General features: G+C 38.8%; 1 protein-coding gene across 6 annotated transcripts in view; it reads left to right on the top strand.

Annotated features, from left to right (window-relative positions):
* Window positions 1–24,698, top strand: part of Rgs7 (regulator of G protein signaling 7) — a 383,745-nt gene that overhangs the window by 334,652 nt on the left and 24,395 nt on the right. For all 6 annotated transcript variants that reach the window (XM_052200292.1, XM_052200295.1, XM_052200293.1 and 3 more), the window contains 3 exons: window positions 5,087–5,151; window positions 6,092–6,168; window positions 6,272–6,353. In XM_052200292.1, the coding sequence (XP_052056252.1) occupies window positions 5,087–5,151; window positions 6,092–6,168; window positions 6,272–6,353 (224 nt within the window). The remainder of the gene's footprint in view (window positions 1–5,086; window positions 5,152–6,091; window positions 6,169–6,271; window positions 6,354–24,698) is intronic.

The raw sequence follows: 24,698 nt of genomic DNA, 5'->3' as shown, positions 1-24,698 counted from the left end.
TTAACAACTAAGTAAAGCAAAGGAAGTCCATTTAAAGAAATGATGGCCAGCTAGGTATGGTAGCACACATCTATCCTAGCTCCGCAGAGGCAGAGGCAGAGGCAGAGGCAGAGGCAGAGGCAGAGGCAGAGGCAGAGGCAGAGGCAGAGGCAGAGGCAGAGGCAGAGGCAGAGGCAGAGGCAGAGGCAGAGGCAGAGGCAGAGGCAGAGGCAGGCAGATCTCTCTGAGTCTGATGCCAGTCTGGTCTACATAGAGAGTTTAAGGCCAGGCTGCATTACATATTGAGACCTTGTCTCAAAAACTAATTAAATAACTAAACAAATGAAATGGGAGAAAAAGTAATGTGAGGCAAATATAATACAAGAAAACTAAATTAGTAGTTGTAATATTAATCAAATGAAAGATAGTAAATGTAAAGTCATTTAACTAGTGAAGACAATAACACATTGAAATATTTTATAGTAAAACTATATAATATTAAAATTGTTGGAAATACAATAAAACAGTTATAGAAAGATAAGGAAAACACTGTGCTTTAACACATCTCTCTCAAGCCAGACTTGCAAAACCCAAAGGGAAAATTCCATCATTCTTTGAGAGAAGAATTTTATATATAAAAATGGGGCAATATTGCAAAATTCAAACTGGGCTTTTGCCACAAACTTCAAATATATGTGAAGGAAAATTATGTGTTGGATCATTGTATGTACAGCCAAAAATGATGATTTATTTAATGATAGGAATATAGTCAAACAAACATCTTTCTGTCTCTGTCTCTCTCTGTCTGCCTGTCTGTCTGTCTGCCTGTCTGCCTGTCTGTCTGTCTTTCTTTATCTCTATTTTTATCTCTCTCTGTCTTTATCTCTATCTCTTCATTCATAGGACAAGCTACAGTGGCTATCGAAAATCAGCTGTTCCTATATAAAACAACATAGTAAATTTCAGTAGTTACATTTATTATAGAAAGGCAAATTGCATTGCATGTGCCACTGATGCATATTATCTGTATATGAGCATGTTCACACACATAATCTATAATTAATATATATATCATAGATATCATATTTATTATTAATTAATCTTCTCTACAGAAGCCTAGGGGGAAGTGGACTTCTTGCATATGTAATGAATGTATGTTTTTATCTCTAGCATACAAATGGAAGTTAAATCTAATAGGAAAAAGTCACATTCCCTAATATAAATATCAGCCAAATCATCACTAGCTGAATCACCAAACAAGACAAGCAGGCAAATAAATGGAACCTTGAAAGGTCAATAAATCATGAGAAACTCGGCAGATAGATGTTGAAAATGTTGAACATCTTTTCTGTGGCAGGTTTTTCTAAGCGTGAAGACCTATCAATAATTGTGACAGTGGCGGGATGGGGAGCACTTTCCAAAATCCACAGAAGCAACATGAATTAAATATGTGCTTCAAACTCCATCAACTCCAGAGAGTAGCTGAATTGGCCCAGTTGTGTCAGATAAGCAAGAAAGCAAATAACCCAGTTAAATAACGAGCAAGTACCTGCACAAATATTTCTAAGAAAGACAAGAAATTGACCAGCAGGCCTATCTATGGAGAGGTTTTTAGCATCATTAATCATAGATAAATGCAGTTATGGAATAGGAAGGAATAAGATCTGGAAGGATCTCTGTTGTATGGCAGACAACAATAGTATGGACATCTGAAGGTCACTAAGAGAATGGATTTGAAGTATTCTAATCTGACAGGATGTGTGAGTGGTGGTGAGGATGAGGATGGGGAGGTGATAGGAATGAACAATGAGTATATCTTAGCAATTCCACATGATAAATGTTTATCAAAGCATCAACCTGTTCAGCACATATATACAGGATTAAATAAAAATAAAGATGAATGGGGTTGGCAAGATGGCGACTCAGCAGAAAAAGGTGTCTGCTGTTCCGCCTGACAATGTGGGTAGGAGGAGAGACCTGACACCTACAAGTTGTGCTCAGACCATCACACACACACACACACACACACATACACACACACACACACACTCACACCATGATGTGTGTGCCTGCAAGCACACATACATACATACAATAAATGTAATGAAAATTAGTATTAAGTCTGATGAAACATGTTTCTGTTTAAAGCTATCTACTACTTTTTGCCTTTTGTTTTGAACAAAATTCAAACTATGCAGCAGGTAGAATAAAGATGTGTAACCTTGGAAAATTTGTTCTGTCTTCTCTTCCTTCTCTTTCTCTCCTATTCTACATCCCCAGAAGGATTAGAACAGTGGCTCTCTAAGTGCTTTTCAGCCATTTGGCATTCATCAGTTGAGAATTCTCTATTTACCTCTGTGCTCCACTTTTTAATATGGTTATTTGCTTCTCCCTAGTCTATCTTCTTGAGTTCTTTGTATATTTTGGATATTAGCCCTCTATTGGACGTAGGGTTGGTAAATATCTTTTTTCAATCTGTGGGTTGTCGTTTTGTCCTATTGACAGTGTCCTTTGCCTTGCAGAAGCTTTTCAATTTTATGAGGTCCCATTTGTCAGTTATTGATCTTTGAGCATATGCCATTGGTATCCTATTCAGGAAGTTTTCCCTTGTGCCCAAGTATTTGAACCTCTTCCCCGCTTTCTCTTCTATTAGATTCAGTGTATCTGGTTTTATGAGGAGGTCTTTGACCCACTTAGACTTGAGGCTTTGTATACGGAGATAAGAATGGATCAGTTTGCTTTATTCTATACGCAGACAGCCGGTTATATGTAGCAGAGGATGGCCTTGCCTGACAGCAATGGGAAGGGAGACCCTTGGTTCCAGGGACATTTGATACCCCAGCATAGGGGGGATGCTGGAGCAGTGGGGCAAGAGAGGGTGGGTGGTGGGGGAGCACCCTCATACAGGCAAAGTGGAGGGAGAAGGGAAGATGTGGGTTGGGGGATGCTGGTGGGGGATTACAGGGAAGTAGGATATCATTTGCGATATAAACAAATGGAATGATTAATAAAAAAAACCCACAGTGGTTCTTAACCTATATAATGCTGCAATTTTTAATACAGTTCCACATGTTGTTGTGACCCCCCACTATAACATTATTTCGTGCTACTTTATAAGTGTAATTTTACTATTCTATGATTGTAATATAAATATCTAATATGCAAGGTATTTGATGTATAACCTGCAAAGGGGTCACACCTATAGGTTGAGTACTACTAGATTAGAGGCTATGTCACAGGCTACTGGTGGCAAAGAGGAAGATCTTCTAGAGAAAGTCTCGTACATTCCTGGGGTCATGAAGGTGACTTCAACTTTAACCCAGTTGTCAATAGCTTGCTACTACCTGTGCTATTCAAGCTTAAGAAGCAAGACTATAGAAACTATCTGATTGTTTCTTTTAATTCAAGAGTAGGAAAAATGCTATTCCACAAAATAAACATTCAAAGATTATTTTAAAAGAATCAGAGCAGCCTCCTGACCATATGTTTTTCTTGCATTATTCAGCTTATGTGTTGTGCATTTTCCAAGTACATATTTGGCCATTTGCATTTATAGTCTTTATGAAGTAAACATTCTTGTCTTCATCCTTAGCTAGAGGGGTCATAGCAATTGATGCTCCTGCCATCTGTGGGTTATGACTGAATACTTTTGTCACAGACACCGGTGGTTGTACAAGAGACTGCTTCACCTTGTAGAGAGTTCCCGAATAAAGAGAAATAATCTCTTTTTGCCATTCCCTTTCTACTGACCAGACCCCTCATTCAGAAACCTGCTTCAGGAACTTGGGATTCTCAACCCACATCAAATCAAGATATATTGGGACCAAATCCTATTCTTTACTATTAAGCTACCACTTGAATGGCAGAGCCTTTTGTCAACTGCTTGTTGGTTTTAGGCCATGACATCATCAAGATTGTCTCACATGATTTCCAAGGAAGTTACTTCAGAAGAATATATTGTATTTTGAGGCCTGGGATATATAGCTCAGTGGTGAAACACTTCCCTGGCACATATAAATCTTGTGTTTCAATCCCCAGTAACAAACACATGCATATGCACATTATTATACGTTATACTTTTTCCATGTACACATTTAGCTTTTGCATTTCTACTTCCAATGAACTCCACATTCTTACCTTCAATATTCTTAGCTAGTAAGATCATAGTGATCAATAGCAGCTATGTTTCCTTATTCAAATGAAGGCCAATATAGCCCAAGGCAAAGATTATATTTAGAAGAATTTCCGCAGGGGTAGCCTCATAAAAAGGAATATTCAATGAGCCTCACCCAGTGATCTCATTCAACATGTATACTGATATAATTAATTAGCCTTGGACTTCATGGAATCCAAGTTTCACATGTAATGAAAACTAAGACTGAAGATGCTCTGGGAATTAGGATTCTATTTACAGTCCTTGTCTTGATATGTTCCTGAGAGTCATCAGAATAATTTCAAACATGAGAAGATTTGTGCGCTGTTGCCACCCCAGCCTCTGCTACCTCTCTCATAGTTCTGTAAGCCTGCTGCCATGGCCAAATGGCATAGTAGTCAAGCAGACCAAGGAAAGTGGCAGAGATGGAAGCCCATTATGTACGTGACAGTTTTCTAGAACAGAGCAATTGACTAATGAGTGACTCTTGTGAAATTAAGCAAGAAAGATGCTAAGATCCCTTGACTTTTCATGATACATCCTTGCAGTTGACAGTGCAATCTAGAAATAACTCAAATTGGCCAAGTTGGATATACTTTCATGCAATTACATTTTATAAAATGATTTTTATCTATCTAGATATTAAACTGATTTAATCTCTTAAAAATTTTTTTTCTTTTCCTTGTTATTTGTAGATAATAAAATTATGACAACCATTTAATACCAACAAATGATTACCATCTCTTAACATTCTACCTATTTGTGACTTTATAATGCCAGTATTTGAATATTAAATCTTGTGCTTTTATCATTATTTATTTTTGTCTAAAAGGGATGACAACAGAAGATTAAACTTGAGTGTCAGTGACAAGTATCTTGACACTTAGTTCAATTTCTATATTTAGTGTTTCAGTGTTAATGAGCAGCCAATAAATGATGGTATTTCCCTTTCAGCTGTTTACCTCTGCAAGAGAACAATGCAAAACAAGGCAAGGCTAGAGCTTGCAGATTACGAAGCCGTAAGTACTAAGGATACTCACACAGTGGTATAAAATGAGTAGAAATCAGACTTTTGGCTATTTCTGAGTACTCTGTACCTTTTTGCATTGATGAATCATCAGGACCAGGCTGCCCTGGATCTGACAGCCCAGTGGTTTAGCAAACCCCTCTTTGCCTTCTCTTTCTCCACACATTAAGGAGAGTAGAACTGTAAACATACAAACTCAATGTATAAGGAGAAGTACTTCTTACTGTTTTAAATGTACTTAACTGCAAAGGTTTCAGATAAATACTGTATTGATAATGTCCAAACTCTGAGGATTTAAAACCTTTGACACTGGGGGACCAACTTAGCAGAACCATCAGATGGACTACCACCATGAGATTTGGGCAGTCTAGCGTAATTTGTCCAATCGATTGCTGTGTTGTGATAACTAGTATGGGACATTGTGCAGTAGAAGATACTGGGCGACCAAGGACTGACAGCTATTTTCAGTACCTGACCAAACCAATTGGATCAGTGGGAAGACATTGCTTTCCTGTCTCACAGAAAGATCCAATGAATTTGTCTTCAGCACTTTTCTCAAACAAAGTACTATTCAGTGCTTATATTGGGTTTCCTGTAACAAAAGTGATGTTGGTCAATGCCTTGGGCGGTAGTTTAATAGGTAGGATGCTTGCCTAGGACACACAAGGTTCTATTTTCTAGCCCCCAGCACTGTATAATCTGGGCATGTTGGCAGATATCAGCAATGCCCTCACTGGGAAGGCAGGGAGGAGAGAATGGGGAGTTCAAGATCAGCTCAGCTACACAGTGAGTTAGAGGCTAGCCAGGACGCATGAGGTTCATGATTAGTTGAGTTCAGAGAGCAGAGTTGTTTCAGATTGAGAGTATATTGTAAAACTTTAGAAACTCTAAAAGGAACACAAGAATGCCCTCCACTGTTCCATGTTTTTCAGGAGAGCCTGGCCAGACTGCAGAGAGCTTTTGCCCGGAAGTGGGAGTTCATTTTTATGCAAGCAGAAGCACAAGCTAAGTGAGTCCTTGTGAGTCTTTGGGAAGATTTGATCAAATGTGGCCTTCTGTACAGAGGTGGCATACTTACTCCTTCTACCTCTTCATTGTTACCATCTTGACAGAGTGGACAAGAAGAGAGACAAAATTGAAAGGAAGATCCTCGATAGTCAAGAGAGAGCATTCTGGGATGTCCACAGGCCTGTGGTAAGTAAGCTTGCAGGTAAACTCACATCTCAGGTTTGGAAGAAAAAGCATGCCCTAGAAAAGACCCTGTTCCCTTCATAGTATATCCCGGTGTCTGGGTGAATACCTTAAGCAATGATTGCCACCTCTGTATAAGATGAGACTTAACACAATCTGTATTTATAAAAAGGATGCTTTTCCCTTGTGAGGCTAGCCAGCACTCACTGGACATCTACACTGCCTGATTCATTAACACTTAAAGGGAGAAAACATTGCAAACATAACATCATTTTTCTGCTTGTCTCCTTTTTTGGCATTATAGAAACAGTTAGAATTAAAATGTTATTACTTGCCTTTATTTCTTCTTAGAACTTATTAATGCCTAATGAGCCTTTTGAAAGTTAGAATGTCATCACATTTAAATCGGTTCATACTTCCTATCTTTTTGTTTGCATTTGTTTATTTATTTTCCATATGATGGATGGGGCATGGGTGGAGGTCAGAGAACAAGTCGCCTAAGTCCCTTCTGTTTATGTGAACTCCTGAGATTTAACTCATAGATTAAGGCCTTTATACTTTGAGCTACCTCACCAGTCTGTCAATTCATACTTTTAATGATACAACTTCAAATCTACGAATTTAGCTCTTTTCTCTGTCAAACTATGTGCTTCAATATAACAAATACTGAATGTTCTTAATATCAGAAAACTTTGTGGAAGATATTTAACCATGGTTATAAGTCTACACTTATCTACTGTGTGGTACCACAAGCATGTAATTCGAGTACTCAGGAGACTGAGGCAGGAGGCTTGAGTTCAAGGTCTGCCTAGGGATATACAACAAGCTGGTCTTAAGAGAAACAAACAAGGAGCTACAGAAATGGCTCAGAGCTTGTGAGCCTGTGGCTTTAAGTACATTTCTGATTTTTGTTGTTGGGTATGATGTAGTGTTTAGACAGACTCATAACTAACCATATTTGTGTGTGGCTAAAAGTTGGCCATACCTACCTGAGAAGTCAACAACCACTAGCATTTAAAGTTTTTAAATTAATTTTCACTTATGTTTATTAGGTTTATACATGTCGTGGCATAAATTAGTATTTTTGATTTACCATTGAATAGTATTACACCTCAGGGATGTGGTACATTTTATTTATCCACCCATCAGCTGAGAAACATTTTTTTCATTTTGAATATCATGAATAACGTTGCGGCATTTGTGTGCAAGCGCTGCGCTGGGCTCTGCTGTGATTCTGTAGATAGTGCCAAACCCTGTGTGTTCTCTACTCGCTCTGGAAAAAAAGAAAACGAATTTCCTGCCATAAAAGAAACAGTTTTATTGGTTGAGTTTCCTGTGTTATGACTGTTTTCCCTGGTATATGAAGACAATTTATTTCTAAGGGATCCCGTAGAGATACTTAAAAATTAAAAATATGTCTTAGTTGAAGAAAGGTAAATTAATAAAGCAAACGAAAGTAAGCTATATTCAAATATTAGAAAACATTCATTTATGGACTTTCAGATTAAGATTTATCCATTGTTTATTATTTATTATTTTTCAGTGTAGAGGATCAAACTTTGTCCGCTATGGGTGTTAGGAAAGCACTCTATCACTGAACCTACCCACAGGTCTTTGCTTAGAGACTTCTGATCTGGTGCAGTTGGGATGGCTGTTTTTGATTCTGTCAGACTTCAAATTCTTGGATGCTTGTTATTGTGGTTCTTTTTTTTTTAACTTAAGTACTTATTTATTTCCTTTCTTAATCACTTTACTTCCCACTCATTGCCCACCCTGCAGATCACTCAGTCCCACATTCCCCATAACTACCCCACTCTTAGAGGCTAGGTGCATCCTCTCCCACTGAGGTCAGACAAGCCAACTCAGCTAGAAGAACATATCCGATGGACAGGCAAAAGCTTTTGGGATAGTGCCCACTCAAGTTGTTCCAGACCCACATGAAGATGAAGCTGCACACCTGTTACATATGTGTAGGGAGACCTAAGTTCAGCCTGTGTATTTTCTTTGGTTGGTAGTTCAGACTCTGAAAACTCCAAGGGTCCAGGTTAGCTGACACTATTGGTCTTCCTGAGGAGTTCCTATCCCCTTTGGGATACCACAATCCTTCCTCTTATTCTTCCTTAGGAGTCTCCAAGCTCCTTCAGCTGTTTGGTTGTGGGTATCTGCATCTGTCTGAGTCAGTTGCAGGGTGGGGCCTCTCAAAGGATAGCCATTCTGGACTCCTGTCTGTATGCTTAACAAAGTATTAATAGTGTCAGGGATTTGTACTTGCTTATAAGATGGGTCTCAAGTTGGGTTAGTTATTAGCTGGCCATTCTTTCATTCTCTGCTCCATTCCTCATCCCTGCATTTCTTGTAGACAGGATACATTTTGGGCCAAAAACCATTTTTGGGTGGTCTGGTGTCTCTATCACTCCTCCGGATTTCCTGCCTAGCTTCAGAATGTAGCCTCTTAAAGTTCCATATCAACAATGCTGTGAGTCACAGCTATAGTCACCACCATTGATACTTGAGCCCCTCCCTTAAATCAGGTATCTTTCTTGTCTTGGAAATGCCCCATACATTCCACCTTCTCACTCCTGTCAGTTTCAGATTTCCATTCATGTTCATGGCCGTTTGACCATCTATCCTGTCCCTCTCCATCCCTGATCTAGAACCCTCCCCATCCCTCTTCCTGTCTCCTCTCTCACCCAGATCCCTCCATCCATCTGCCTCTCATGACGATTTTATTCCTCCTTCTAGGTGAGATTCAAGTATTTGCACTTGTGCCTTCTTTCTTGTTTAGCTTTCCTGGGTCTGGGGTGTATAGCATGGGTATCCTGTATTTTATGACTAATATCCACTTAGAAGTGAGTACATACCATACATGTCCTTTGGGGACTGGCTTACCTCACTTAGGATGATATTCTCAAGTTCCATCCATTTGTCTGCAAAACACATTTTGTCTTTGTTTTTCACAGCTGAATAGTATTGTGTAGATGTACCACAATTTCTTTATCCATACTTCAGTTGAGGGATATCTAAGTTGTTTCCAGGAGTGGTATAGCTGAGTTTTGAGGTAGAACTCTTCCCAGTTTTCTGAGAAACCTCCAAATTGATTTACAAAATGGTTGTACAACTTTGAATTCCCACCAGCAATGGAGTGTTCCCTTTGTGCCACATCCTCACCAGAATATTTTCTCTCTTGAGTTTTTTGATCTTAGACATTCTGATGGGTATAAGATGGAACCTCAAAGTTGTTTTGATTTGTGCTTCCTTGATGACTAAGGACTTTGAATATTTCTTCAAGTGCTTCTTAGCCATTGAGTTTCTTCTGTTGAGAATTCTCTGTTTAGCTCTTTGTCCCATTTTTAATTGTGTTATTTAAGCTGTTGGTGTCTAACTTCTTGAATTCTTTCTCAATTTTGGATATTAGCTGTCTGTCAGATGGAGGGTTGGTGAAGATCCTTTCCCAATCTGCAGGCTGCCATTTTGTCTTATTGACAGTTTCATTTGTCTTACAAAAGCTTTTCAGTTTCATGAGGTCTCATTTATGAATTGTTGATCTTAGAGCCTAAACCACTGGCGTTCTGTCCAGGAAACTGTCTCCAGAACTAATGCATTCGAGGATATTTCTGCTTTTTCTTCTATGAAATTTAGCATATCCAGTTCTATGTTGAAGTCCTTGATCCACTTGGACTTGAGAAGGATGATAAATATAGATCTATTTACATTCTTCCTCATGGAGACATCCAGTTAACCCAGAACAATTGGTTAAAGATTCTTCCTTTTTTTCCACTGTATGGTTTTGGCTTCATTATCAAAAATCAAGTGTCCGTGGTTGTGTATGTTTATTTCTGTGTCTTCTACTTGATTCCATTGATCAACATGTTTGCTTCTGTACCAATACCACACAGTTTTTTATCATGATTTGTAGAATAGCTTGAGGTCGAGGATAGTGATTCATCCTGAAGTTCTTTTACTGTTCAGGATTGTTTTAGCTATCCTGGGTTTTTTGTTTTTCCATACAAAGATGAGAATTGCTCTTTCAAGGTCTACAAAAATGTGCTGGCATTTTGATTGGAATGGCATTGAATCTTTTTGGTAAAATGGTCATTTTCTCTATATTAATCCTACATATCTATGTTCATGGGAGATCTTTCCATTTTCTGATATCTTCTTCAATTTCATTCTGCAGGGAGTTGAAGTTGTTGTAATACAATTCTTCACTTGCTTGGTTAGAGTTACACCAAGGTATTTGATATTATTCGTGGCTATTGTAAAAGCTGTTGTTTCCCTAATTTTTTTCAGCTCAGTTATCATTTGTATAATGGCGAGCTACTGATTTCTTTGAGTTAATTTTGTATCCAGCTACTTTGCAGAAGTTGTTTATCAGCTATGTAGTCCTCTGGCAGAATTTTTGGGGTCACTTAAGTATCCTATCGATTCCAAAAATGGATATTTTGACTTCTTCCTTTCCCATTTGTATCCACTTGATCTCCTTCAGTTGTCTTATTGGTCTGGCTAGAACTTCAAGTATTATGTTGAATAGATAGCAGGAGATTGGGCAACCTTGTCCCTAACTTTAGTGAAATTGCTTTAAATTTCTCTCCATTTAGTTTGATGTTGGCTATTGGCTTGCTGTATATTGCTTTGTTTATGTTTAGGTATACCTTGTATCCTTGATCTCTCTAATACTTTTAACAGGAAGGGGTGTGGATTTTGTCAAAATTTTTTCTCTGAACCCAAGAAGCATTCTCAGAATCTAATGAGAGGATCAGTGATTCTTTTTTTCCAGTTTGTTTATATGATGGATTATGTTGATGGATTTTTATATATTGAGGCATGCCTGGTATGAAGCCATTTCATGATGAGTGATGTGTTTTTCATGTTTTCCTGGATTGGAAATGTAAATATTTTATTGAGTATTTTTGGATCAATGTTCATAAGAGAAATCAGTCTAAAGTACTCTTTCTTTGTTGAGTTTGTGCAGTTTAGCTATCATGGTGATACCTAAACTTCATAGAATGAGTTTGGCAGTGTTTGTTCTGCTTCTATTTTGTGAAATAGTTTGATGAATATTGGTATTAGCTATTCTCTGAAAGTCTGATAAAATATTACACTAAAAATATCTGGCCCTGGGCATTTTTTTGTTGGGGAGACTTCTAAATGACTGCTTCTATTTCTTTAGGGCTTACAGGAGTGTTTAAATAGTTTACCTGATCTTGACTTAATGTTGGTAAGTGATATCTGTGTAGAATATTGTTCATTTCATTAAGATTTTCCAATTTTGTGGAGTAAAAGCTTTTCAAGTAAGACCGAATGATTCCTTGAATATCCTCAGTGTCAGTTGTTATATCCTTCTTTTGATTTCTGATTTTCTTTATTTGTATACTGTCTCTCTCTGTTTTGGTTAGTTTGACTAAAGTTTTCTCTATCTTGTTGGCTTTTGCAAAGAACCAGCTCTTGGTTTTGTTTATTCTTTGTTTTGATTTCTTTGCTTCTATTTGATTGATTTTAGTCCTGATTTTGATTATTTCCTGCCTTCTACTCCTTTTTGGTGTGCCAGCTTCTTTTTCTAGAGCTTTCAAAATTACTTTTAAATTGCTGGTATGAGAACTTTCTAATTACTTTGAGGCACTTAGTTTTATGAACTTTGCTCTTAGCACTGCTTTCTTTGGGTCCCATAAATTTGGTATGTTCTACTTTCATTTTCATTGAATTCTAGAAAGTTCTTAATTTGTATTTTATTTCTTCACTGACATAGAGATCATTGAGTAGGAAGTTTTTCAGTTTCCATGAATGTGTAGACTTTCTGGTGTTTTGATTGATAAGATATAAGGCATTATTTCAATTTTCTTGTATCTATTGAGGTTTGTTTTATGACCACTTACAAGGTCAATTTTGGAGAAGGATTCATGTGATAAAAAGATATTTTTTTCTGTTTGGATTAAATGTTCTATAGATGTCTGTTAGGTCCATTTGATTCATAATGTGTGTTAGTTTCATTATTTCTCTGTTTAGTTTTGTCTGGATGACCTGTCAATAGAAGAGAGCGAGCAGGGTGTTGAAGTCTCTCACTCCTAATGTGTGAAGTGCAATGTGTATGATTTAAGTTTTGGCAATGTTTCATTTACTAATGTGGGTGCCCTTGCATTTGGCACATAGATGGTCAGAATTGATATATCTTCTTGGTAGTTTATTCCTAATGATGAGTACAAAGTGTTCTTCCCTTTATTTTTTTATTAATTTTGGTTGAAAATCTATTTTACTAGATATTAGAATGACTACTCCAGCTTGTTTCTAGGGTATGTTTTCTTGGAAAACTTTTTTCCAGCCCTATACATGAGCTTTAATGTCTATCTTTATTGCTGAGGTGTGTTTCTTGTATGCAGCAGAAACTGTTTTTGCATCCATTTGGTTAGCCTGTGTTTTTTTTTTTTTTTTAAAAATTGGGGAATTGAATCCATTGATATTGAGAGTTGTTAATGTCCAGTGATTGCTCTTTCCTTTATTTTGATATTAGCTGAATTAGTGTGTTTCTCTCTCTCTCTCTCTCTCTCTCTCTCTCTCTCTCTCTCTCTGTGTGTGTGTGTGTGTGTGTGTGTGTGTGTGTGTGTGTGTGGTGTTCTCTTGTTTTCATTGGTATGGAATTACTTACCTCCTTGGGTTGGAGTTTTCCTTCTAGTGTTTTCTATAGAACTGAATTTGTGGATAAATATTGTTTGAATTTGGATTTGTCTTGAAATATCTTGTTTTCTCTATCTATGGTAATTTAGAGTTTTGCTGTGTATAGCAGACTAGGTTAGATCTGTAGTTTTCTAGAGGTTGCAAGATATATGTACAGGCCCTTCTTGATTTTGGAATATCTGTTGAGAACTCAGGTGTAATTTTGATAGGTCTGCCTTTGAATATTACTTGGTGTTTTCCCCTTGCTGCTTTTACTATTTTTCTCTGTTCTATAGATTTTGTGTTTTGATTATTATATGGTGGGAGGGATTCCTTTTCCAATCTAGTCTAATTCATATTATATGAGCTTCTTATATGTTTATAGGCATTTCTTTATTTAGATTGGAAAAGTTTTCTTCTATACGTTTGTTGAAAATATTTTCTGAGCCTTGAAACTGTGACTCTTCACTTTCTTCTATTCCATGATTATTAGGTTAGATCTTTTTAAAGTATCCTAGATTTTCTGGATGTAGTGTGTCAGAAAGTTTTTAGACTGAATATTTTCTTTGACTGATATATTAATTTATTCTGTTATGTCTTTTACACCTGAGATTTTCTCTTCCATCTTCTGATTCTGTTGGTGATGCTTGTATCTGTTTTTCCTGTTCTCTTTCTTAGAATTTCTGTCTCCGGGAATCCCTCAGTTTTTGTTTTCTTTATTACTTCTATTTCTACTTTCAGGTCTTGAAGTTTTATTTATTTTCTTCCCTCTTAAATTGTATTTTCCTGTATATCTTTAAGGGGCTTATTTGTTTCTATTTAATACCTCTATCTGCTTGATTGCATTTTTCTGTGTTTCTTTAAGGCATTTATTATTTTCTTTTTAAAGGCCTTCACCATCTTTATAAGATTTGATTTAAGGTCATTTTCTTATGCTTTGCTTGTGTTAGTATATCCAGGGCTTGCTGTAGTAGAGTATCTGTGCTTTAAAAGTGTAATATTTTCCTGACTTTTGTTGATTGTTTTTTCTAGGACCTTTAGCCATCTGGATGGCTTTGGTCCTTAAATATTCCTGTTATAAAAGGTATTTGGAGTGGGTTTAGCCTCAATGGTTATGGTGTGGCAGGCCTCTGATGGGTATTCTTGGGCTGCATGGTTCACGATCTAAAGAACTGCATGGTTCAGAAGCCACAGGTCTGATTAAAGGTTATGGGAAAATGGAGATCTGCTTGGGCTAGCAGGCTGCTCAGGGCAGATTGTGTGCCCTAGAGGACTAAGCAAGCAGGAAAGATGGTTAAGGGAAGGCAAGCTAACTTGTATGGTTCAGGATCTGCAGCTCTAATGAAGGTGGGCAGAAAGGTGTAGGGAAGGATGTAGGTCCAGAGGGAATAGCAGGTTTCTCAGGGTAACTTGGCTTGCCCAGAGGACTAAGCAAACAGAGAAGATGAGTGCAGGAAAGGAAGCTTACGTGTATGGTTCAGGCTATGTACATCTTATGAAGTTGGGTGGAGAAGTGGTGGGAGAATGCATTTGAAGTTTTTAGACATTTTTGAATGGTCCCAAGCTTATGTAATGGTATAGCCATGTTTGCCACTCAAAAATTACTTCAGTTATTCAGATTTTGGGTTCTTACGGAATTATAACTCAGAAATGATGAAAGCAGGTGGCCTGTCATCAAAGGTGGCCACCTCAGCCAGAATATAAACTATTTCTCTATTCACTGTCTGCAGCAGTAACTGAGCAAGGAAGACAGGAGTTTCCTTTTCTTTGTTGTTTTATTATTTAGATTTATTTATTTTTATTTATTTAATGTGTATGAATGTTCTGCCTGCATGTATATATGTGTAGTGTACCATGTGTTTGACTAGCACCCAACAAGATCATAAGAAGGTGTGAGATATCCTGTAACTGGTGTTACAGATAGTTTGAGGTGCTATGTCGGTACTAGAAACTAAAATCCCTGTTCTCTGGAAGAGTATCTGTGCTCATAACTACTGAGCCATCTCTCCAGACCCTGAAAAGTGCTTTCTAAGATAATCATTTCTCTAAATAAAATGCCACAGAGAATAGAAAGGAGTCCTGGAATGAATGAACAAATTGATGGAGTTGGATGGATAAGAGGAAGGGGAGAAGAATGGAGGAAGTGGTCTTAGGCATTATTCTGGTTGATGTTTCTAAAATAGACAAGAAAGTTATGGTCCTTGATTATTATAGTCTAGCAGATAGAGAGACACTGGTAAAACACTGAGTTGTAGGCGCCACACCTGCACAAATACTATGGGATATTTGTGTTTGTTTTCCTGAGCTACTCTCTGATTGGCTTCATGTTGGTAACATGACAGTTTTTGCTGTCCACATGCCAAATAATATGCAAGCTACCACTCTAGGTCTAATTTTATTAATTCTTCACCCCACCATGGCATTTTATAAATGCTGCACTTACATCTTTAAAGGCATGTTTTCAACCAAGGAATGTCTAGCATATACATTGTCTCTCTCCAAAGTATTACAGTTCTTCTGCTTGTGACAAGGTGAAGGGGCAGCATCTGGTATACACTGGTATATCTACTTGGCATCAAGCCTGGGATACAGGGTTCTGTCTTAACATACTAACCTAGTGTTGATTATAAAAAACATGACGCTCAATTTTAGGGACAGAAGTTGATGTCATGGGATGACTGTGTGTTTCATAATTACAAAAAGAATGAAAAGAAGGGTATTGAAAGCAGTAAATAAATAACACAGTGGGGCACATTTGACTTCTACCTTCTGGAATCTTGCCATCTTCCTACGCTTCTCTCTTTTTGCTAGGATGGAGCAGTAACAGAGGTTGATTTTCTATAGCCCAGGTTGGCCTCAAACTCACAGAGATCCATCCATCTACCTCTGCCCTAGACTTCAAAGATTAAAAGTATATGCCACCTTGTCTACCCTAATTATAGTTTTTAGAAAAGGTAATGAGAAACCATGACATAGACTATAAATGTAGTTCTCTCTGTACAGTGCATACCTAGCAAATCATAGGTTGTATCCCGCGACTGAAAAGCCATGACTGGCAGTATATATCTGCAATCTCAGGTTTAGGGAGATGGAAATAGGAGAACCAAATACTCAAGGTCATCCACTGTTACACAGTGACTCCTGGCTACATGATATTCTGTTTCAGAATTTTTTTTTTTTAAAAAAAGAGGAGGATAATAGAGAAACAAAACAAAAATAAAAATCCATGATAAAATCACTAGGTCTTAAAAAGCATAGTGATAATATGTATTACTATTACATTAATTGGCCCTATACTCATTACTTCACAGTACTAAGACACAATGCATATCATAAAATAAATAATAGTATGATAATAATAAATATAAATAAAAACTTTTAATTATTAGTTATACAATTATATTTTCTGGAATGAGCTACATTTATAAACATGTAAAATGTCTTTATTTTTAATAACCCCAAACTGAGTTATCTCAACAATTTTGTTTGTTGATATTTTAATTAAAATGTATACCTAGAATCAATCTGTGGAAAGCTGATTTGTTTTCCCAGCATGGGGAATTGCTGTGTTAGTTGTGCCTGCCTGATCTTGTTTTGATCTGGTGCCATTTATTTAATCAAGAATACAATGAGCAAACAGTACCTGCAATAGCTCAGCAGCTCCACAGGCTTAAAGCCACCTTAATGTGATGTAATAATATAGCACGCGAGTTAAAAACTAGCGAGAGAGGAAATACATCTAATAAGATTTATATATGAGTTTTTAAAACTTCACTTGCTGCAGATTCCAGATAATTCCCAGAGACAGCTCACAGTGGAAGCATCAGATCAGATTGTGTTATAGTCAACATAATGTGGGATTTCGCTTTTTTCCTGTCTAGTTAATGATTCATGAAGCTTTATTTTATTTTCCTTTTTGCAGTGATGGGGCCTAAACCCAGGGTCTTGGCGTGCTAGGCATGCTCCTTATCACTGAGCTGTATTCCCAGGCTATCCAAGAACTAATGTGTTGAAAATTACTATTAATAGGTTAGCATATCGTTAAGTGAAAGTTTTAAAAAGTATTTATTAAAATGTTGACAAAATCTATTTTCAAGTTCTCTGCATTTATTAAAATGTTGACAAAATCTATTTTGAAGTTCTCTGCAAAGTTCAGGTCATAATGCTTTGAAAATAGTGTGGTGGGATTGGATTTATGGCAAGTGGATGAATGAGGAGGACACAAAACAAGTACACACACACATACACACACACACACACCTCCAAGCACAGCCAGGATCTTGAAGCTGGGATTTGGGTTTATTCTTTTTCTTCAAAGTAGATTCCATAAAACCAATGTGGAGATTACCAGAGAATAAAACTCTCTCAGGACTCAGAGCTCTATGAAGTGAGAAGAATGTCTTAGAAATGTGGGTTCAGGGATGCAGTGAAAGGGAGTGCTCAATGGCTGGCAAATAGGCTTGGATGTTTTGAGAGTTCCTTCTAGGAGTGACCTAGTATGACTCAGTTGATGTATCTTCTGGTTAATTAGTTTATAGTTGAATGGCTGCTAGATAGTTAGCAAAGGCTTTATTATAAGTATGAGTGCTAAGAAGCAGGAGTACATGTCAGTTAAATAATCAAAATAAAGACAGCATGCATTGAGTTCTTCCTAAATTCAAGTTAAACAAATTCTAACTACAAAGTAGTGATGAGAGATTATTGCCTTACACCTTCCAGGTCTAATCCCTTGTTATGTCATGCATGCTTTTCATGTTGGCTTCATTGACATTCTGCACAGCATTTATTTAAAAAAAAAAAAACTTCATCAGACTAAACTCATCATTTGTAGGGCCAAGGTAGTGGAAATTTTGAGTCTCGATAATTAAGGAAAATGATGGCTTTTCCACAATTGGAAAAGGGCTTTGTCAAGAACTGGAATGTGAATTCACTTTGGAACTGACTGGTTATGAGGCTATGGCAATCAGATGTTAAGACCAGAGACCTTGTCAATCATTGTAGCAATGTGGAGGAGAAGAAGGTTGGAGAAGACGGAGGAAACAGTGAAGAGCTATGTTTTCTGACTGTGAGACTAAGTAGTATCCTCCTTCTTTAAACTGCTTTCATTGAGCCTTTTATCTCAGCAACAATAAAAGTCACCAATACACACACTGAGCCATCCCACCAGTCAGGAATAAGGCTTTGAGAAAAGAAGAGAAAATGGCATTCAAGTGGTATAGAAAAGTTTTCAGATGTAAATGATACAGGGTCTTCAGGAAAGGTTTTTGGAAATCAGAAGAGCTGGAGTCAACCTTGGGAATTTGAACAAGCTTGTCAGCTATCTACTGCTGCATAACAAATATCACCTTGAAATGCAGCAGCATGCAAGAGCAAACATGGCTTACTTGGCACTTTACTCAGCTTCTGAGAAGCAGGAGTTCAGAGCTGGTTTCTTAGATTGATCTGGTTCAAGACCTCTCTTGGCCCTTCAATCAAGTCACCTGGAGTGGCACAGTCACCAGAAATTATAGTCTTGAATTGATGGGGATTGCAAGAAGATGATCACAGAGGCCTCTTCATACAAAAAGGTCCCAGATGCTCCGCATCAACTCCAAACAGTCAGTCACATGTCTGAAGCCTCACTTGACTCAAGCTAATCTCAGAGGTGGTGTGATAAGATGTCTTCCACAGTCTCTGAACAACATTGACTAAGGCAAGTGCAATGTGGGTGCTGTGCTGGCAGGATGAAGCCATTAAAAACCAGAACCACTCCCAGAATATTTTGAATAATTTGGATAAATTTTTATTTATTTTTCTTTTTTTTTTAATATTTGTTTTGCTGGGAGCTAACCTGGGCAGAGCACACATTAGGCAAATGTTGTATACCACAGGCAAAGAACTTGAAAATTTGGTAGGGAAAGAAAATTCTAGTATTCCATGAACAGCACCTTCTTATACTACTTATCTACGCAAACCTGCTGGTGGGGTCGTCTTTCTCAGCAGCAGGAGCAGGAGTCTGTGGAGGTGTGTGCAGAGGAGTTGTGAGCTTGTCACAGCTGTGCATGGTGATTTCTCTGCAAATCTTCAGAAGGATGTGGAGGAGTTCTCCTCTTGCCACTGCCCACAGTAATGCTGAGGCAATTGTTTCTAGCTTCTAGGTGTTAGGCTGAAAGACTGCAAAGCAGAGCTAGCAGTTAGAGCTAGCAGTTCTCATAAAATGGAGGGACACCCAACTCACAAGGTGACCACAAGGAGCACTTGATATAAAAGATCCTTACTTAGGCCACTGAGATGATGGACACGGGGTGGTAACTGTCCCTTAAAGGACAGACTGCTGCACTGGTCTTTATGCCCTGACCACTGCTGGCATGCTCACAGACACATTCTGAGTCAATAAGTGAATTAATCATGCTTTTTCCTTCATTCTCACAAGCTCCCTTTGGATGACACTAAACATGCATACTGAGGGATTTAAGAGGCACACACAGTGGCTGGTAAGATGGCTCAATGGGCAGAAGTTGGGCTACCAAGCCTGATGACCTGAGTTCAATATTCAGGACCTGCATGGCAAAATGGGAGAACTGATTCTCCCAAACTGTCAGCTGACCTCCACACACATGCCACGGTATACACGTGCACATATCTATATTTGTCACATGTTCTCAGTTCTGAACCAACCTAGATTTCAGTGACCAGTGCGGAGTCAACAAACTATCCTAAAAGTGGTTGATTTCTGGCACAACTCAGCTGGTCTGAACATTCCCTAGTGCACTGCATGTCATTCAGCTTAACCATGTGTAAGATGCGTGCATGCGTCCTGAATTTTCTCTCTGCAAAATCCTTAAGACCAACTGTGCATCTGGATGCCTAGCCTTGTCTGTAATGTACATTGTATTCTGCCAGCAGTTTCTAGCAATAAGAGCTTTTTATAACTGTTATATCACCCATTCTTTGCTGTGACCCTGTCAGGTGACAGTTGTCCTTAATTTACCAACAAGAGAAAGCAAGATACTTGAATTGGCTGTTGTAGAGCTAAAAGAAAAATCATAACTCTAAGTAAAACACTTGACCTTTGCTCTGAAATGTGTGCAGCCTCCATTGAGAAGTTTCAGTCTTTTACCAGGCCTGCCTCTGTGCACCTCTAGCTTTTATTCTGTATCAGTATGATGGATTGAAGTCAATAGTTGAGGTTTGCATCCCTTCCCTGGTCCCTGTACCTTGGAAGTCAGCTTCCTTCCTGATGAAGGTCAATGCATACTGACTGCCACATCTCTGAGAGGCTGATTTTCACCAACCATGCTGGGCTTCTGGGAAAGAGTTACAGTATGTAATGTGACATGTGCAAGTGACAGGTATAAATATTTCCTAAAAATTTCCATGACTGCTCTGGACTTGCACTGGTAAATGCAATCTTCCATAGATCTCAAGGTTTTTTTTTTTTTCATTCCTCTGTGTTAGGTATAATTTCAATACACAGCTTCGAGTGCTCATTTGAAACTGACCAGCATAACGTTGGTGTCTCCATGCAATTTGCTCTGCAGCATTCCCATTAGAACCTTTCCTTTGTTGTTTTGCAGCATCCATGGGAGACAATTCAGGTTGAAGGGGACAGAAATAATGAAGTGCTCCGTCCTGAATGATCAAATTGCCCCAAAGGACTTTTTGATCCATGGTCCATCGTCTCATTCTTAATATTTTCGGCTGTTAGAGGAAACCTAAAGATCTGTTAATCCAAACTTTAATCTTCCTTTTGTGCCATGGAAAAAGAACAGCCCTTCTATTATTCACATCTGTACTTTTGGATTGAAAAATATTTTGACAGCATGGCTATCAGGAGTGAAATTGTTCTTTTTTTTCCCCCCTCTCCCCAGCTACATCTTTTATCTTGTGTGCTTGTTCTATCCCTGAATAGATTTCAAGATACGGTGTCCTATTATTATGTAATCTCAGATGCTATTTATGTGAGCCTTGGGTAGACTGAGAATAAAAACCACTTCCCTGTTATTGGTTGTATATCTCTAGCCTGCAGATTGGCAACTTTTCAAGAGGATATGCCCAGATTTCTAGCCTGTTCCTTCTGAAAGGGTGAGAATGTGAATTGTGTTTGCAGCTATGTTGTTAGAAGACCCTTAGAGTTAACAGCTAACTCTCAGAAAGAGTGGTAGAGTAAAACACTGGTATCAGTGTTATTCTGCAGAGCCTGGGGTCTAGGCAACTGGGAAGGGGGGCCTCTTAGCTATAATATACTCTTTGGAAGCCAGTTCCCTGGACCAGTCACAATAAGATCTATATAGCCACAATAAGATCTGTTTGCTAGCAGAAAGTGTCCATAGATAGTCTCTTAAATATAGACAAAAAGAGTACATAGGTTCTTGAACATAAATAACTCAAGATTTGGTATGAAAGGGTGAAGGAGACTTCATTGTACTACACTGCAACTATTTCTTAAATCATATCAAAGATTTAAATAATGTGCATGCCCTCAGGCTAACAGGGAAGGCTGAGCAAGCACAGGGGCTCTCTGTGTTGGTCGCCCGACAGAGGCAGTGTGACTCTGATTTCACGGGGACCAGTTAGTATTGGGGCCTGGATTTTTTTCTCCAGTTCATTTATACCAGTCCTTCCATGTCCAAATCATATCTTTGTTTTTAAAGGAGGAAAGAAAAGAATGACAGCCTGTGCTCCCTTGATCTGGACAGCAGGCATCTATAAATGAGTGTGGTTTTCTTCAGAAAAGCAAATGAAAATTTACAGCCATCTCAATAAGAAAAAATATCCTCCCCACTAATCCAGACATTCCCAAATTTCTCCTTGGTCCTGCTTTTTCTCTTCCCCAAATTTCATGCACCTACTCACAATAAAAATCTTGCCTTTCTAGCACAAGCTATATTTGAGCAACAGAAACTCCAACACACACACAGTCACACACACACACACACACACACACACACAGACATACACACACATACCTCCCCACCCAAACCCCTTTGTCATTAATCATGTGCTTTCACATGTTACTAGAGAAGTCAGCCCCTTGGGAAGGGGAGTGTGGGAAGTGCTAGGAGGAAGAGGAGGAAATGCAACCAGTGAGTGTGAGGTGCTTGGCTTGGGGATGGAGTAAAGATCTAACATGTGCAAAGCCCTGAGTTAAATTTTCACCATGGCAAAATAAGAGGCAGGGGACTTGAATGTTCACTGTCTAACACTGCATCTCTAAGGCACAATGAAGAGCGCTGATGTGAATTAAACTTTGCATTCTGGCTCTTTTCTTGCCTCAGGCTTTTACTTAACTTGTTGCCTCTTTAGACCTCAGGGATTATGAAGAGGGAAAAGATGGCTAGTAGAGTTTGGAACAGAAAATAGTGAAAACTATTTGTCAAATACTGTGCTGACCACACAGGACGTGTGTGGCTGTTAGTGCTCCTGGGCTTAAGACAAGACAGCAGTTCTTCCAAGTATTGTTACTATTTTGTAGTGGTGGTTTTGTGTTTGTGTTTCATGTCTAATTGCTGACATTGTTCTAGTCTCACTTCTATTGATATGATAAAACATCCTAACCTAAAGCAACTTAAGAGATAGAAGTTTATTTTAGCTTTTGATTGCAGGTTCCAGCCTATTAACTGACAGACGGTAAGGTTGTAGGAACTCAGCTCGTCACAGGACATTCAGTCAGGATCAGGGAGAGGTGGATAATGCTCATTTTCATGCTTGCTGGCGGCAGTTTTCTCCAGTCTTACACACCGCAGGACCCTCTGCCTAAAGAATGGTATTCCTCATACTTGTTAGTCTTCTAACTCTTTCATAGACATGCCTACAGGCCAGCTCAACACAGATAGTCCCTCACTGAGACTTTCTTCCCAGGTGACTCTACACTACCTCAAGCTAGCGATTAAAATGACCCTCACAACCATCTTAACAAGTCACACAGTTATTTTAAAAAGCAACTTGTTCAAAAGTCCTCTAGATCCTTAACTATGTGACAGATGGAACAATTTTAAAGGAAAGTATATGTTGTTGAAAGAAATCCAGAGATTGCTCTGGATCGATCCCATATACAGTCAACAAGCCTGGGCACTATTGTGGACCCTGGGAAGTGCTTGCTGAAGGGAGTCTGATATGGCTGTCTCCTGAAAGGCTCTGCCAGAGCCTGACAAATACAGAGGTGGATGCTCAAGTTCAACCATTGGACTGAGCCTGGGATCCCCAATGGAGGAATTGGAGAAGGGACTGAAGGAGCTGAGGGGATTTGCAGCCCCATGGGTGCAGCAACAGTGTAAAACAGCCAGACACGCCCCACCCAGAGCTCCCGGGAACTGGACCACCAACCAAAGAGTATACATGGAGGATACATGTCTCTGGCTGCACATGCGGCAGAGGATGGCCTTGTTGGACATCAGTGGGAGGAGAAGCTCTTGGGCCTGAGGGTGTTCAATGCCCAGTGTAGAAAAATGCCAGGGCAGAAAGATGGGAGTGTGTGGGTGGGTGGGTGAGGGGGGCACCCTCATAGAGGCAAATGGAGGGGGGTGGTTTAGAGGGGTTCCAAAGGGGAGACCTGGAAAGGGGAAAATATTTTAAATGTAAATGAAGAAAATATCCAATGAAGGAAAGGAAGGAAGGAAGGAAGGAAGGAAGGAAGGAAGGAAGGAAGGAAGGAAGGAATCATAACTAGAAACTAAACCTGAGAAGCTAATATCTCCCTTCAAATACAATGTGTGAATATTTGATATTATGCTTCAGAAAAAATTACATTTGTATGGTTGGCCTGTGTACTTAGTAGAATGCTTATGAAAATCAAATTGAACAATAGAATGCTTGGAGGATGTCTTAGTTAGGGTTACCATTTCTGTGATGAATACTATGACTATAAGCAACTTTGCAAGGAAAGGGTTTATTTGCCTTACACATCCACATCACTGTTTATCATCCAATGAAGTCAGGACAGGAACTCAAAACAGGCAGGCAGGCACTGATGCAGAGGCTGTGGAGGGATGCTGCGTACTGGCTTGCTTCCCATGCCTTACTCAGTCTCTTCTATTGTAGAACCCAGGACAAGGAGTGCAGGGATGGCACTATCCACAGTAGACTGGGCCCTCTCACATCAATCACTAATTAAGAAAATACCATACAGGCTTGCCTACAGCCCAGGTAGGGTATTATGTAGGGTATTATGGAGGAATTTTCTTAATTCAGGTTCTTTTCTTTCGGATGCCTTTAGCTTGTATCAAGTTGATATAAAACTCTGGTAGCACAGAGAATATCAAAATAAGCTCTGCAGTACACGTACTTTTATATTTATTTGTATTTCTATTTTAAATCATACTGTTTAGTAGGAGGCTTAATCTTCATTCTACAATATGACCAATAGGTGAGTGATACCCTGATGGAATGGAGTGTGTGAGAATTAGAGGACAAGGAACCTACTAAATAACATCAGAGAAAGGTAGAACAGCTCATACAAGGCAAAGAACCATGATCAGAGAGGACTTTAGGAAGACTGAAACAAGAAAAGGAAGGAGAATGTTGGGATGGAGAGAGAGACAGAGGCCTGCCCTTGAGTCACAAGGTCTTACATTCCTGGTGTCCCATCCTAAGCATGACAGCATATGGGTCTCCCTTCTCCCTGGGGTCTTTGGCCATCATCCTGAGATGGATCGAAGAGTGCAGAGTTGGCGACCAGGCTTTTGGATGACCTATGGGTACTAATGAAAATGACACATCCCA

The sequence above is a fragment of the Apodemus sylvaticus genome, chromosome 12, assembly GCF_947179515.1.
Source record: "Apodemus sylvaticus chromosome 12, mApoSyl1.1, whole genome shotgun sequence".
Taxonomy (NCBI): domain Eukaryota; kingdom Metazoa; phylum Chordata; class Mammalia; order Rodentia; family Muridae; genus Apodemus; species Apodemus sylvaticus.
Note: the sequence above shows the minus strand (reverse complement) of the source record. Positions and strands in the feature narration are given on the sequence as shown.